The 16,367-nt window shown below is 39.1% G+C and overlaps 1 protein-coding gene across 1 annotated transcript; it reads right to left on the reverse strand.

Annotated features, from left to right (window-relative positions):
• Positions 1-275: 275 nt before the first annotated feature.
• Positions 276-6,855, reverse strand: LOC101863115 (the record flags this gene model as incomplete). Its single annotated transcript, XM_005102817.2, is given in 2 exon segments — positions 276-2,328; positions 5,141-6,855. Coding segments are annotated over 2 exon segments (2,056 nt in total), but the record flags the coding sequence as incomplete, so codon positions are not given.
• Positions 6,856-16,367: the final 9,512 nt, after the last annotated feature.

Genomic DNA, 16,367 nt, shown 5'->3' on the forward strand with positions numbered 1-16,367 from the left:
CCCTTAAATGGACATAAAAGATGTTGAGTCAAAATTCAAAAAAGCGATAAAAATTGTCAAACTGTCAAACTGCAAAAAAATGTTTGCTTCTTCTAAATAAGTTTTTTGACTAGCGCCTGATTTCACCAGGAAGACTCACATAACGCTTTCTCTATTGTGTCGCTTTTGTGGTTTTGTGATATTACCAGTGGAATCTGAAGATGAGGGCAAATAGAAAGACATTGCTTCATGGCTTCATACTAGCTGAAACTTAATGCTTATTTTTAGATATTTACCTGCCGGTACCACCACGCCTTTGGAGTTGCTTTTGCTGTTTAGTGACGTGACAGCGGTCTTTGTACAGTTCAGGTCTCTACTGGACACCCCAGACGGTATGTCTGCCGACATAAAACTGTCTGCCGTGGGAAACTCATCGAAAGAAGCTGACTTCCCCTGATGACTGCAATCAGCATAAGAAGAGTACAGCCCTTGGTCGGAGCTAAAGTTACATTCATCGCTATCGAAAGGATTGGAGGTGCCTTTGAACAACGAGCGTGTGATGTCTTTGTTCTTCTGGCATCTTTGGTTTGACTCGGATTTCGTGATCACTCCATCCTCCTCCGTGGACGGGGAGCTGCCAGACCTCATCAAGATGGACTCTGACGTAGACATAGCATCATTTTGAAATAAGGACATCGTTGGGTTTTGTACTGAAAAGTCGTTGGAAGAGGCGAGTCCACCTTGGCCATTCGCCATAAGCCCACCTGTAGAGGCAACTCTAGATAGTTCAGAGCAGTCCATGTTCCCCATAGGGATGGGAACTGATGACAAAGCAGCGTTTGATGGTGGCAGGGTGCTGCACAAAGACAGATCCATCCCAGTGCCTGAGGAGGATGTGGGTCTGTGTAGATTCCCAGTGTTGTGAGCTGGTTTTAGAGTCGGGTCAGAGAGCATGTCTTGTATGGTGGCAGGGAAAGATGCAGGTGAGTGATTGGCATGAGGCGTCTGTATCAGGTTCAGGGGTTGCTGGTTTGAGTCCTGAGCGCCCAACGATGTCGAGTAAAGAAAAGGAGAAATTGGGTTCGAGTAGCTTGAGGGCACAACATAGCTTTTATCAGAGTTGATATCGGAGCTGCTATAGAGAGGATTGTTCCTTTCAATGGGAAAATGTGGTATTTCCCCGCTTTCTAATTCATTGAAGATGGTCATCAACGGGTTATCTACCCCTCTATAATGTGTTGTTGTATTTGGCATTTCTTTAAGAGACGTTTTGAATTTTGATTTTGAAAACATGCACGATGGAGGGTAATCTTGACTGCTTGTTATCAGTGATGTGATTGAGTCTACTTCCGGGAACCTGATCAATTCTGGAATGTTTGTTGTTCCCCCGGAAGGGGTCAAGCCGTCAGAATTGATGACATGTGTCTGTATTTCTGATTTTGACTGTGCAAGTGTAGACGGCGCTGCATGCCCAGAGTCCACAGAGCCTATAGACTTTGCTAACTCAAGATTGTCTGTAGAAGCTTTTGAGACCACATCGTAAACATACATAGCCTGTGACCCACTTTCCCATGCTCTGTCTTTTGTTTGAGAGGAGTTCGAGCCTTGCTTTGTTGGTCCCACTGACTTCATGATGCCTCCACTCTGTGTAACGCCTTTGTTAGGAGTTATGAGAGTGATCTGAATAGAAGTCGAAGTTGCAACATTTTGTTGACATTTGCTTTTGGCCAGTTTTTTATACCCATTGCAGCTCTCACTATTTATCTCATTAGAAATTGTTACGTCAGTGGTTTTACTCATTTCCCTGCTATCTGGCAAATTGTCATGTTTTGACTTTTTCGATGGGGTTGGCTTCATCAGTGATGTCTTCAAAGGCCAATACTTCTGTAAGTTGCATGGGTCTTTGTTTGTGTTCAGATCTACTGGTTCCACTTTCTCTGCTCTAGGTAGATTGTCGGGTTCAGAAGACTGAGAGGATAGGTCGTACTTAGAGTTTTCTGTACGAGGTTTCAGATTGAATACAGAAGAAATGGTTGAATGCTTTGAGTCAATTGACTCAGAAAGAGAGACTGGAAGAGTAGCTGTCGACATTTCAGAGGGGAACAACCAGACCTTGGTGTATTCTATAGGCGAACTGCTCTTCTCTCCCTTGTCGGGCTTGTTCTGCGCCTCAGGCACGACAAGACGCTTAGAATTCTGTTCATTGTCGTCGTTGATTGCCAGTTTTCTTTTGTGAGAAATATTTTGAGACAAGCTGTGGACTCTCTCCTTGCTGTCAGTGACGCCATCGATCAGTTGATCCAGCAAGGGAAGGGACGCTGAAAGGGTTGTTTGTTCACTCGTGAAAGCCTAGGAGTAAAAGTTATTTTCGAAAAGAGTAATTCAGTAAATGTTAAATGTCTATCGAATATCATTTAGCATGCTTAAACTTCCTTTCAAGACTAAAAAGTCAGTTTAAAATGTTCTATTTACAGCCAAACAATAATTTAATGTGTTGATTTTTTTTTAAACAACCTGTATGTTATTTCCTCAAGTGATGCAGCCTTTTACACCTTCAATAGTTAATCAAGACACATGGTACGTCAAACCTCATGTCTAATAGATAATTTTATATTCTCATCAGAAATCTAGGGCAATCCATAATGAGGATGTAATAATGTAAGAAGTAGCATAGGTTCATAGCACATTATTTGCAATGTATCTCCATTAAAAAATATTCTAATCTATTCTAGTTTGTCAACTTCAAGCAAACATGCATGCTCCCACAGAATTTACATTTTTCAGAAAAAGGCTTTTTGTCATAAAACAAAACAAGCCTAGAAGGTATCTCATAAATTTTTACGCTAAATATAGGAATGCGATATATAAAAGAGGTGAAGGGAAATAGATACACGAAACTACGGGGAAAAGAATAGTAAGAAAGAAAAACTATGACAAAAAAGAAGAGAGAAACAAAGGTGAAAAGACACTGGCGAAACTGAAGGGGGAAAAAAGAAAAATTACAAAATAAAGAATAAAATCATTAAGAGAAAGAGGGCTGATAAAGAACAATGAAGAGAAAGAAAGAAAGAAAGAAAGAAAGAGATGGAGAGAGATAAAGAAAGAGAGAGAGGGAGAGAGAGAGAGAGAGAGAGAGAGAGAGAGAGAGAGAGGAAGATAAAGAAGAGGAGGAAAACAGTAGGACAGTAACACAACAATGGCCATTTAGTACAGGGAAAAAGATATTAATTATATTATCACCATTAAAAAAAACAATAACGGGGAAGAAAAGACCTACCAGTAGTTGTCTGAAAAGAGAACATAATATCTTTGCAAGTGCTTTTCTTGTTTTTGTTTGATGTTGTTTGTTTGGGTTTTTTGGGTTTTTTTAAACGGAGTTCACTGGCAAAGCACGTTAAGTCCCTGCTAGACAGTGAGCGGTTGTAGGGCGCTGCTGATAGATCCTCCCCCTTTTCTTTCAGAATAACATTTTTTTCTGTCTGCGTGTCTTCTTTTTCTCCTCGCATTAGAGCACCATTCTTGCGTCTATTGACCTATGCTTTTCTTTGATAAAACAACCAACTAAACGATATCCCCATCGTTACTCTTATAGACAACATTTCTCTCAAAAGTAAGCTTGCGACTATGGACTATAAAACCGACGCAACATTCTAGGCCACAACAAGTGGAATGGTGTGTGGGCATACAGAAAAAAAATTACGACACATGTGTTCTAATTCATAACGGAAATTGACAGCTTAATGCAAAACCACACCCTGAAGAAAGCCACAACAGACAGATAGAAATCTAGTGCTAGTTATATCATAATCAAGTAGTATCAGCCATAATTTTTTTTATCAAAAGGAAGGTATTTATTGGATGGTTAGCGGGTGTTCTGTATGATTTGCTCCTTCTTTCCTGTTAAACATCTAACGATCTTATCTCCCCCCCCCCTCCCACTCCACCCCCATCCCATTCTTTTTTCGTATTTCGTGTTTGTTACTCTCTTGTAACACCTCTTATCTTCGGCAACTATTCGACCTCTCTGTGATGCAAGTGCCGTAAAACTCTTACTAAAATTGACAAAGAAGGCATAACAACAAAGGGGCTATGTCCGCAGTAGGAACTTAAACGTCTTGCTGTATTAGAGCATGTCGCATTAATATAGCTCATTCTCGGTGGGGGGGAGGGGGTTGTTGTTGTTTTTTTGTTGTTGTTTTGTTTGTTTTTAATTTACTGTGTAAAAATGAAAACTTAACTTTTGTGTTATTCTCATGTCTTCAATAAATTATTTTCAATACACGTCTTTAAAAGTAAAGAGTAAAACTAACACATCTTGTTGAGCTTTGCTACGAGGCGGACTCTAATGCTCGAAAGCTTGGGATTTTTTCATAGATGAGTGACGATATTCTTTTTAAAAAACTATTCAGGTTAAAGTGGGTCTGTTCGCTACAAAATTGTTTGTTATTATTTTGATATTTTAAGAGAGTATCTAATATGACTACTATCGGGTTCTAATTTCTCCTTGCTTGTCTTCCTAAAGTGTCAGTTTAGCCTTTCAAGAATAATGTATGAAAATATGAGGGAGAAAAGCACTGTACGACTGTTCTAAATGTGTCACCACTGTGAGACCCTTTATAATAAAGAAATGTTTTGACGGAGAAGCAGAACAATCCAGACACTTATTAAAGCCAAATCCCCCCCCCCCCCCTTTCCAAGTAGTCTTCATATTAAAACGAGCAATCCAAAAACACTCTAGTGTAAATATGCTGGCTATAGACTTCACCCGTAGATAAGTCAGGACCGTATCAAAGTTAAAGAGAAATAGAATACCTAAAATATTGAAGGTCTCTCTCTCTCTCTCTCTCTCTCTCTCTCTCTCTCTCTCTCTCTCTCTCTCTCTCTCTCTCTCTCTCTCTCTCTCTTTCTCACTGTGATAACAGGCCCCATAACAACACTGCTACACAAGAGGGGCAAGGGTAAACACACTGCTAAGGCAACAACACTAATCAGATAACAGCTAAAAACACATATTTACGATCTAATCTAATTACCGACCAGTTCTAACTGAGATTGAGATCTTATATTTAAGCAAAAGTCTTCTTCATTAATCGTTCTAATCATCCCAAAAGCTACAAAACGCACAAGTTCCAATCGTGTAATGGCGGAAAAATAGACTTACCATTCTTTCCCGATGGCCCTTCTCCTTTCCTTCCCGAGCTCTTGGTTAATTCCGGTGATGATACGCCCGGGTGTGCGTGTGTGAGTATATGTGTGTGTATCTGCGTTTGTTCGTATACACGTAAAGAGAGGGTCTGATAGGCGACCAACTAGGCAGAGAGTCACGCCAAAATGACAGCACTTCTGAAGACGAGGGATAGGCTGTTTTACATGAGCTCAGGCCGTGAGTGGAGTACTTTGGGAGATGTGAGCCTCGGAGAGACAGCGCTGATGTTGTCCGTCCTAAGTGGATGGTAAGAGGAAGTTCAAAGCAAGTTTGAAAGCGTCTGTCATATTTTGGAGCGTTTTTTGTTTTGTATTTAGGCAAGGCTTATATGTAGAAACAAATAGTTTTGTTTTTGTATGAGTTTTGCGACACTTGCAACTCTGTTTGTTTAGATAGAAGGCATTATTCATGACCTTGTCAACAAAAGAATATATTATTTTGAAATTGCTATCACTGCAATAGGCCAGCTTAAGTAATTAGAACATGGCATCACATTGTCCTATGCATTACATCAGTTGTTCGAATCTCTATTTATTAGACTTGATACAAGGTTCGCCAATTAACCTAGCATTGGCGACTCATCCAGCTGTGGTACTAATCTGCTATGAGATGGTATAGATAGCCTCATCCATCAGCGTGCAAAATCCCACGAGACATTATTATTTCGAGAGCGCACGTCGATAGTCTGGTTTCAAGAGTCTGGAATAAAATGTTTTTTAACATTTTAATATAGGTGTTTTAACAACATAATTTGGATTTAAATCATTCAAGAGACGGGCTTTAATTTTGCCTATCATGACCAACTCGTGCTGAGAAGGATAAACCAACTCCGCAGAATCTCCCAGAATTTATTGAAAACTTTCCCCACTTGGGAATCGAACTGTAGTTTTCAGCTTGTCCCTTCGAAGCACCTATATGCTACACCATAAACGCCGGTGAAATAGCATCTATATATGTGAAAAATACTCTCAAACATACCATCCCTACCCAATAGATGCAGTGGCATAAGACAGGCGCCCTTCCAAGAGGGGAGCAGCGTCGCATTGGACCGACTTCACTTGTCTCTCAGGTCCCAAGGACCGAAGCTACAGCCTACTTTCTGACTATACAAAACATGTGTTAGTCTAATATGAAAACTCAACCCCTAGACTACTAAAGTTACAAGCATGATACTTCAGCATACGTTTTAAAACATTATGTTTCACAATGCGACAACACGTTTTCATTGAAAACATATCTGGGTTTCGGTCATCTAGATGTCATCAGATATGTAATTGTAAGCTTTTGTCCAGACTCATATCCTTAATAAGGTAAAAGACTAGATCTAAATCTACTTATGGTTTTAACTGCTCCAGCGATACTGGGTTCCTTATCTATTTTTTTACATCACTTTCTTCTTGATCTGAAAACTCCTTTTCCGAACAAGGAAGATGATTGCCGGAGTCATCAACCTCCGCGTCATTGTCTGCGTCCTTACAAATTTCGTCGATCACCTCAGTTTCAGTGAAATACCTTTTGACCTCATTTTGTTATTATTCTCAATTAATTACCAGAAATCAGAAGCAAATGTGTCTCGACGCGGTAAAATCATGTGCTCATCAATGTTTGCACATGTGGAGTTAATGGTAGCATTTGAAAGCTTACACATTTGTTTTGCTTTCAATTAAAAAAATACCCATCTATCTTGAATAAAAGTCAAGATATCTGCAATTGAAGAAGGTTAGGTGGCCTGGTTTCAGTGGGGACATTAGCGAGAAAATTGCCGCCAAGGTTTGGTAACTCCTGTAGCTAAAGAGTTCTTGAAAAATGAAAAATGACTTATTTTGAGCCTTTAATCAACGTTTTTCAGTAAAAAATGTATATGGATATATGTTTTTGTATGGACATAAATGGGGTTGAGCTAAAAAAAAAAAAGAAACTTTTTTTAAAATTGCCTAACTTGTGGAAAAATGCGATTCTCCGATTTCGTAATTTTGACTAGCGCCTGATTTCTCAACGATGCCTCACAAATGTCCAAACGGAACTAATAGATAGAAAACGAGAAATACACAATTTTATGCAATATGCAGGAGAAATTTCGACTGGCCTTTGTTTTGATCTAGATCTAGGTCATTTTTCTGACGATTACACTCGTCCGCGATACTGGAGCTGAAGTTGTCGGACTTTGCCAGTACACTTGTCTGTCTGTGCTCCACTCCGGGTTACATCACAGTGACCCAAAACACACAGTGAGAGCACAACGACGTGCAAAACAATGAAACCTAGCTCTGATGGTTAATGACTAGCCTCTTCACCAATGCACGCAGAAAATATGAGTTCAATTCCTGGTTGGGGAGGTTGTTGCTTTTTATATCAAGTATCTTTATCTTTCTGCTGAGATACTGTATCCCTTTCAGTCGGAGTCGCGGCTGGCGGACACTGTCAAAGTAGTCCGTCACTGTAAGGATCTGAAGAGTGTCGATGGTACGATACCAAAAAATAAAAAATAAAAAAATCCGACACTTAACCCTTCTGACATTCAACCGTTGCCGCGCTTTATTTCACCGTCCCAATGTCGCTTCTTCAGCTTTAGTCCGGTCTCTTTTTGCTGTTTTCAATTGAAGACGGCAATGAGAAAAATATCAGAAGTTGAAGAAAGAAAATGTGAACAGTTGCTTTGGTTGACGAGGTCATGTCACTGATACGAATCATAATAACAGTTTGTCAATCCTGAACTGATGATGATCCAGAACCTTGCCAGCTGCCGTGGGTCACGGCTTTACCCCCCTGTGATGGGTCAAGGCAAAAGGCTCACCACTTAAAGACAACAATTGAGCAATGTTTCAGAGGAGTTTCAGTGTGTCTTTATATTTTCCCCTTTTGTTTAATTTGGAAAAAAAGGGGAGGGGGGGGGGGCAGATTTTGCAACTGTCGTCTTTCCCTGTGTGTGACTATGGCAATTTTTGGGTTAAATTTTAACAAAGTTAAATAACAGCTTTTGAAGACAAATTGAAAAAAAAAAAGTAATCAAGACATACAAGGAAGAAAATTAAACACTGTGACCACTGTCTTTTCCCCTTAGTAATCTTTGCTAACTATTGTGTACAATCTGACACAAGACAGAATGTTGAGTTAACCTCATAATGAGTCAAGGCCTTTCTGAGTGGCTACGGGAAAAGCTTATTGGTGTATGTCACAGCTAGAGATGGCCTCGAAATCCATAAGTGCTAAGAAACCTTTTGAAAAATATATGTGAGTCAGCGTGGTGGAATCAGGCTCTCGTCAAAATAATTAAATCGAAGAAAACAGCAGTTTTCTCCCTGCTTAGCAATTTTTATCAAATTTGTGTTTTTTGGCTCAACACCTTTTATGTCCATTTACAAACACATTCCTTTGAAGATTTCACCGAAAACGTTGATTAAAGGCTCAAAAATATAAATGTACAGTTTCCATGGACTCTCCAGCTTCGGAACTTTCCAAGCTTTGGCAGCAATTTTCTCGCTAAGTTTACCTCTTAAACCAGGTGACCCCCACCTTGTTCAATCCAAAATATCTCCACTTCTATTGAAGATGGATGGTTATTTTTTTCATTGAAAGCAAGACAAATGAACAAGCTTTAAGATGATACCAATCAAATCAATATGCTCAAAAATTGACGAGAGCCTGATTCCTCCACGCTGCCTCACATATTTGTCCCTGTTTGTTTTGGGGTTTGTTTTGTCGTTTTAATTGTTGTTGCTGTTGTCGTCTTTTTGTTTTGTGTATTTATGTGTGTATTTTTGTTTGCTTAATTCGTTTTGGGGTATTTTGTGCTCCTGTATTTCTTTCGCATACTCTTTTTTTTTTATTCGGAGTGGGGGTGGGGGGTGGGGGTTAACTTAATCTAGTTATTTGTCTGCGATACGGAGTTCCAATAGACACACTATAAGACACATTTGCATTTTTCTTTAATTTTTTTTTTGGTTTTAATTTATCTATGATTCCGTGACTCTTGACAGTTTACTGTGAACAATTTCTATCAAATAATTTTTGTTACATCCCTCCTCCGTTACTTTGAAATGTGTTCTCATCACTTAACCCAAACTATTTCGAGCGCATCCTGTTTTTGATGTAGTTGTTTAAGGTTCCCAGTAGCGCCGATTTCACGTCCGGGAAGAGAATTCTGGAGTTCAAGTTTGAGTACGACAATATACATAGACACGATAGTGGCATTTTAGCGTTAAAAAGTGTGGGTGGGGGATACAGAGCCAATACCAACAGAGGAGAAGAAAAAGAGAAAGCGTTATAGCTCATCCAACTGCAATTCATGGTTAATTCACATAACTTTTAACTGCCTGCACCAATTTATTATCACTTTTATAAACCGATAATTTTGTATCAATTATTGTCTTTATTAAAATGAACGTAAATTATCGTTCTTGCACTTGTATTGTTAAGCAATGTGTTTTTCTTTGTCTCTGTTAATATATTGAGTCAAACTAATGTGTTAATTTACATTGTTACTCAAATCATGTAGTCATACTTTGTATTATAAAGGTAAAAGATCTCTTGCTTTCTTCTTTTTTCATATGGCAACCTGTTTGCGGGTAATTCTTTCTTTTTTTTTTTTTAACTATCCAAGTATCATGTGTCCCCAAGGGGTTTTGTTTGTACAAAACAAAGAATTTAGAACAGAAATTATAATGAAATCGTATGTGCTTATACTGTACGGAAAACAACCATATTTATTTTGAACCTCAGATGGACGCGCTGAGAGAAGCCGTCCTTGCCAGGGAAAAATAGGCCAACCCTTTCACATCAACCTACGAGAACGTTTAAAATGTATTGCTAGGAAAGGCACATCTCGATTATCATTTATTTAAAATCTAAAAGCTGAAAGTGAATGGAATAAAAATGTATTCTACAAAAACAATGATGTTTTTGTGTTGGCGATCTATATTAGAAACGTTCTTAAACCACCTTATCGAGCATTCACAATGTGTTCCATTCTAAAACACTTCACATTTCCCTTCCACGTTGTCGTTTTAACGGACCTTTTCTTACTTCAGATAATGTCATGTGATATGCGGGACTGTGGTTCAGACAGATCTGGTTCGATTCCCTTTACGAGGCTTATCTGAACCTTGGGTTTATTTTGCCAAATACTCCGCCATTTTTGCAACTTTACATTTTTTAAACTAAATGAACCCTACAAAAGTATGTTCTTCTCCGTACAAGTATCACAGTAGTAACAATGAGTCAGTATTGTGTCATATTACAATAGTTAATTCTTTATCAACTTTTCCCTTACATAAGGCATAACAATAGAATGGCCAGCCAAGACGACATCGTGGCACGTAAAGATAAAAAGAAGTGGAAAATAGACAAGCAAATGAAGACAATGGTATCTGATAATCAAACGGAAACATCTGTGAGTAGAAATTCTTAAGTAAGGTTAACTCGTTAGTTTTAAATGACATCTTAAAGACTGAGAAAAACATAATCATAGCTAACAAAAGAATACGCCCTATTGCAAAACTACTTGTACAACCCAATCCTTTTCTTCCTGTTGCTTTACTTTGTATCTTTTTGTTTTTGTCATTTTTAACGCTGGAGAGGGTGAGTTGGGAAAGAGTTTCACTGAAGATATTATAGATTAGTCGCTACCTCAGAATTACAACGTTCTATCTGCTCAGTAGATTCCTAGTTTAGAGAAATTTTGACATATTTTCTGTGTGGATTTTACTGAATAATGTTAATCAAAGGCACATGAAATGTAAATTGGAAGTTACCTGGAACACTCAAACTTCGGAATGCATTAAACTTCGGTGGTCTTTTTCTCGCAAATTTATTTACCTGTGACACCAGGCAGCTACTGCTCCTGCTGTTGCTGCTCGTTTTTCTTCTTCTTTTTCTTCTTCTTCTTCTTCTTCTTCTTCTTCTTCTTCTTCTTCTTCTTCTTCTTCTTCTTCTTCTTCTTCTTCTTCTTCTTCTTCTTCTTCTTCTTCTTCTTCTTCTTCTTCTTCTTCTTCTTCTTCTTCTTCTTCTTCTTCTTCTTCTTCTTCTTCTTCTTCTTCTTCTTCTTCTTCTTCTTCTTCTTCTTCTTCTTCTTCTTCTTCTTCTTCTTCTTCTTCTTCTTCTTCTTCTTCTTCTTCTTCTTCTTCTTCTTCTTCTTCTTCTCCTCCTTCTTCTTCTTCTTCTCCTTCTCCTTCTCCTTCTCATTCTCCTTCTCCCTCTCCTCCTTCTCCTTCTCCTTCTCCTCCTCCTCCTCCTCCTCCTCCTCCTCCTCCTCCTCCTCCTCCTCCTCCTCCTCCTGCTCCTGCTCCTTCTCCTTCTCCTGCTCCTCCTCCTCCTCCTCCTCCTCCTCCTCCTCCTTCTTCATCTTCTTCTTCTTCTTCTTCTTCTTCTTCCAAATGGACATCCCAGTCTCAAGTAGTGCGAAGACTGCAGCTGTCTGCTGCAAGTTCTCTAGGCTCCCACAGCTTTTTTGGATCCCTCTGCCCAGGACCTGACCAATATTTCCTTCACTTTTAAAATCATGAATGGTAAAAAGGAGAAGAAGGTTCTGTAGGCTGAAAAGTACTCATCGCACTTCCGTTCTCACTGAAGGTCACTGCCATGTAATAATATTATTATTTTTGTTCAAGGTATATTATTTGAACAAACGTCTGTGTTGCAACGGGTGGGCTATTCATCGTTGCATGCATGCAGTATGTGATTAGGTTCTCGCCTGAGGAATTTTTACTTCCTTAATCAAAGAAATAATGAAGAACAAAAGCCAAAGAAATAAAACTCATCACCTGAATAATCTAAATTAGGGTGATCCCAAAAAAACTTTTTTTCTGAATATCTCGCGCAAAAATTGTTCTAGAATGCTGTAATTTGGAACAGACATAATTCATTCAAAAGGAATTTGTTTGATATAAAATCCACGAAGAAGAAACATGTTTTGAAAACGGAAACGGCTAAAAGAAAAAGGATCTAAAAACGCAAAGTTCACCAATGTTTAAAAATCTTGTAAAAGAAGTCGGGGAAAGTTGACCTTTTTTCTTTATTTTCTCTTTGACATTAATTTTCCATCACTGTGACATCTAAACAATATTTAATTTCTTTTACAGAATGTAAAAGGCCTGATGATTTCATTTTGAAATTCCTAGAAACAGTGCTCCACATTTCCTCCTTTGGACTCGACACATTTTTAACGCCTCGTTCGAAATGTTCAGTGGCGCCCTAACACAAGGACCTGCTAAACCATGAGTTTTTAAAGCCACATACACTGTACATGTTCACTAAGAAGTGGCTTCTAGAGTCAATAGAGTGGGGAGCCTAATAGAAAGCATTTTTGGAGTTAACATATCCCGCAGGTTGAAAATGGGCTTTGCACTAAACCAAATGTCATCAAGGAAATGATCCCTCTTTAAAAGACAATTGAGGAATCATGAACACATTGCCATTCTCTGATCCATGTCATCTCAGCCTAGCGGAGATGAACTTGGTATAGTTGTAGGTTAAGATCTGCCCTGAGAATGCAGACTGTTGATGTGTAGAAAAGTCCTAGCTGCAGATCATGCACGGACAGATGTCTCATAGGACTCGGCTACTGAAACCTGCACTCTGGTGACGTTTAAAGGGCCGCGCATGGTGCATGTTCGACTTGAAGTGGTCATTTTTAAAAGAACTTTTTAGTCCTTATTCACTATAGATCCAAACTGACGGAACTTCTCTACTCATGACGCCAAAAGTCTTGAGGGCACCTGCTAAGCATTCTCTCCATGCCATGCGCAGAACTTACGAAATGTCAGCGATGGTGAGTTTGTGGAGAGGCAAGGTTCAATACAAAAAGCTCTATGCTCTTTAGTAAACCTAACCATGATCTAAGCAGGCAAACACAATTTGGGAAAAATAATATCTGCAGACTTATGTTGACTTGTTAGACTGCTGTAGCTTGTAATATGGCGCGATTGTTGCAACTTTTAGTGGTAGGCCGAAAGCGAACAGTTGCTTCATGCTATGAAAATGGCGACAGGGTTGAAAATGGGTTGTTTTTTTAAAACAATATATAGGGCAAAACCATTCAAAGGACTTATCTAAAATACATATCAGTCATATTCCTTTTGGCTTTCAAACGTTATGTTCAAATCTGAAACGCAAAACTTGGGTATGGAGGAAGATATTTACAAAACAAGTTGTAAAGGTTTTTTGTGATCACCCTGTATGTTGGCGTGGTCTTATAAGCTTATGACAATTAGACAAAAAAAACTTAATTTAACAACAATGGGGTTTTTTTCGATTTTTTTAAAGCTCAAAAGACGGAGCTCTCGTGATCTAGAGGTTAAAGTGTTTGCCTCTCATTCAATATGTCTCGAATTCGAAACCTGACAGGGGCGGAAAATGTCATTCTCTAAAATGTTCTCCTTTCACCACCTTTCCTGCTCCCTGACTATATCTTATCGTCTGCTTTAGTCTCCATTTTCTCTCCTCACCCCTCTGCCCGCCTCATCTGGGCTCCTAGATCCTGACTCTTTCTGCAGCCTTTCTACTGCTAGTCCATGGCTCCTTACTGCTTTCTTTCAGCCACACACTTGACCTTATGGTAGAAAAGATCTAACACCTAGCCTTCTCGGATAAGAGCGAAAAATCTCGGAGGTCCCGTATGTAAGTTGCGCCCTTTAAAGATCGCTTGGTGGTCCTAAAATTGATAAGAGCAGGCTTCAACCGCCACCCGGGCAAGATTCAAAATTCCTTCCAAACTGAAAATGTTTAATGTGTCCCTCGAGCTCATATCATCTGATGCAGTTTTGATAGTCGTATAACACTTACCAAAACAAAAAAAAACACAAAAAAAAACGCTTAAAGGGTTCTGCTGGTTTCAGATAGTTGTCGCACTTCCGCTGTCATTGCAAGTGAGCTGTTTCACCAGAAGTAGACAATTATCGTCAACTGTTCTCGTCATCGACGCCGTCTGCTGCACTCTACATCTGTGCCACTTCTCAAGTAGAGTAGTAAAATAGCAGTCCTACATATTTTACGCCAACTTTGACACAATTAAGTTATATTTAAGGGACAGGCTACTTCGAATGTGCTGCGTGGGGTACAGCATCCCAGTAATAGGCAGATGAAGATTTCTCATAACAAAACATCAACTCTCGAGAATCGAGCTTACACATTCTTCGTGTGACGACGGACAGCCTCACCACTACACCACAGACGCAGGTAAGTAAAATAGGCACATGTCCGATTAGGCAAACTACATACTAGAAACAGTATTCCAGCAAGTTTTGTTAATGACTGATTCAAAGTCTGGGCGTATCAGTTCCGATTTCCGATGAACAACCCATGTTCTTTTGTCTGAAAGATGTGGTTACTCGGAAAGAGTAAATACTGTCTTCATTTTGCTCAAAAGAAAAATGAAAAAAAAAAGAAAAGAAAAACATTGAACAGTTACCTTTTTCTTTGTAATCTCCAAATGTTGTTATGCTACAGGAACGTCTCAATCCCGCTAGACCCTAAGAAGATCTGTGGCGAGGAGAAAAAGGGGGGAGGGGTAACTACAAAAATGAGATACACGGAAGTAAATATCGCAAAAATACGTCTTAGCATAGACATTTATATGAGCAGTACCGGTATTTCATGTTTAGAGCAGAGGCGTTGTATCTTCAGTTCCAATGCTCCCCTCTGTCGCTACACATACCTCCACACTGTTGACAACTTTACTTTGCTTAAGGGGAGGCTTGATATGAAAAAAACCCAGAAAGACAGCGATAAAGTTGGGAAATGAGAAACATACGAGAAAAAAGGATTGGGAGATGGCCTCGCGTAGGGAGTAGAGGGAGAGAGGGGGCGGGGAGTTGGAAAAAAGAGAGAAAGGGGTAAAAAAAAAAAAGATAACCCTAGAATGAGAAGCAGAGAATAGAAAAAGAAGAAGACGGGGAAAAAAAAGAAAGTGACCTTGATCCAGTGCTTGTCTACCTTTGTATACTCAGCAGAAGAGGACAAGAGAGACAACGTCAAAAAGCTGTTTGAACAAGCAGCTAAACTTCGGTGCAATATGATGTTTTACTGTTCAGATAAAAGATCATGGCAACTGCCCCGACCCACACTAAAGAAAGAAAGAAAGAAAGAAAGAACGAAAGAAAGAAAGAAAGAAATGAGTGAATGAATAAATGAATGAATGAATCAGTCAATCAATAAATCAATAAATAAATCAGTAATGAGTAAGTTAATAAATGATTGAATGAATAAATAAAAAAATAAAAAAAAATTTAAATTGCAACGTCTTTGCACACATCTACAATCACACAATCATAACCAGCTGTTTTGTGTTCACTTACGTCAAAGCAATTGACTCAACTGCAAACTCAACGGTGACCCCAGATATGCATTCTAGGTCAAGAGTGTTCTGGATTTTAAGGATCTAAATTTACCTTTAACGAACGTTCAGACGGTTCAAACTTAAAATTGCCTTTATTATTTTTTCTTAAACGGTAAGTGTTTTACGGCGTTCGGAGCTACATAATGTCCTATGAGCGTACGAGCCACATTAAACATTTTCAGTAGCTGAGAAATTTTGAATTTTGCCCCGGTGGCGGCCGAAGCCTTCTTTTATCGATTTTAGATCACCGAGAGATCTTTAACGTGCACAACTTGCACACGGAACCTCGGAGAATTTTCGCTGTTGTCCGAAACACTAAATGTAGATCTTTCCTACCAGAAGATCAGGGGTGTGGCTGAAAGACAGCAGTAAGAATGAGCCAAGGAGTAGCAGTTGAAAGGCTGCAGAAAGAGTCAGTTTCTGTCGCTACTCAAATTCGAACCCGGGACTTTTGAATGAGATGCGAATATCTTAACCTGTAAGCCCCCACATTGCCTTTATCGAAGAAAGCGTCTTTTTTACATTAAATTTAATACAAATCACTGCTGAAAATGTTCACCGTTGTTTCAAAACAAACAAACAAACAAAATGAAAAACAGAAGAAAAAAAAATGAATAGAAAATTAATTAACCGTTTTGTTTCAGTATTCTGTTCATTTAAAGAGTTGTTTCCTTAATGCTAAAATGCTAAAGAAAGGCCACAGCTCTTCTAAGGTCTTGTCCTTATAAAAAGAGGTAGTCACTTGAACGCTCAAGTCCTACTATATTATATTACGTCATCTGCGATGTTCACTCGCTGTCCACTTTTGGGAGAGGGGCAAGAGTGGATGGTTCGGGAGAGTGGAGGTTGGGA

The sequence above is a fragment of the Aplysia californica genome, unplaced genomic scaffold (assembly GCF_000002075.1).
Source record: "Aplysia californica isolate F4 #8 unplaced genomic scaffold, AplCal3.0 scaffold00343, whole genome shotgun sequence".
NCBI lineage: Eukaryota > Metazoa > Mollusca > Gastropoda > Aplysiida > Aplysiidae > Aplysia > Aplysia californica.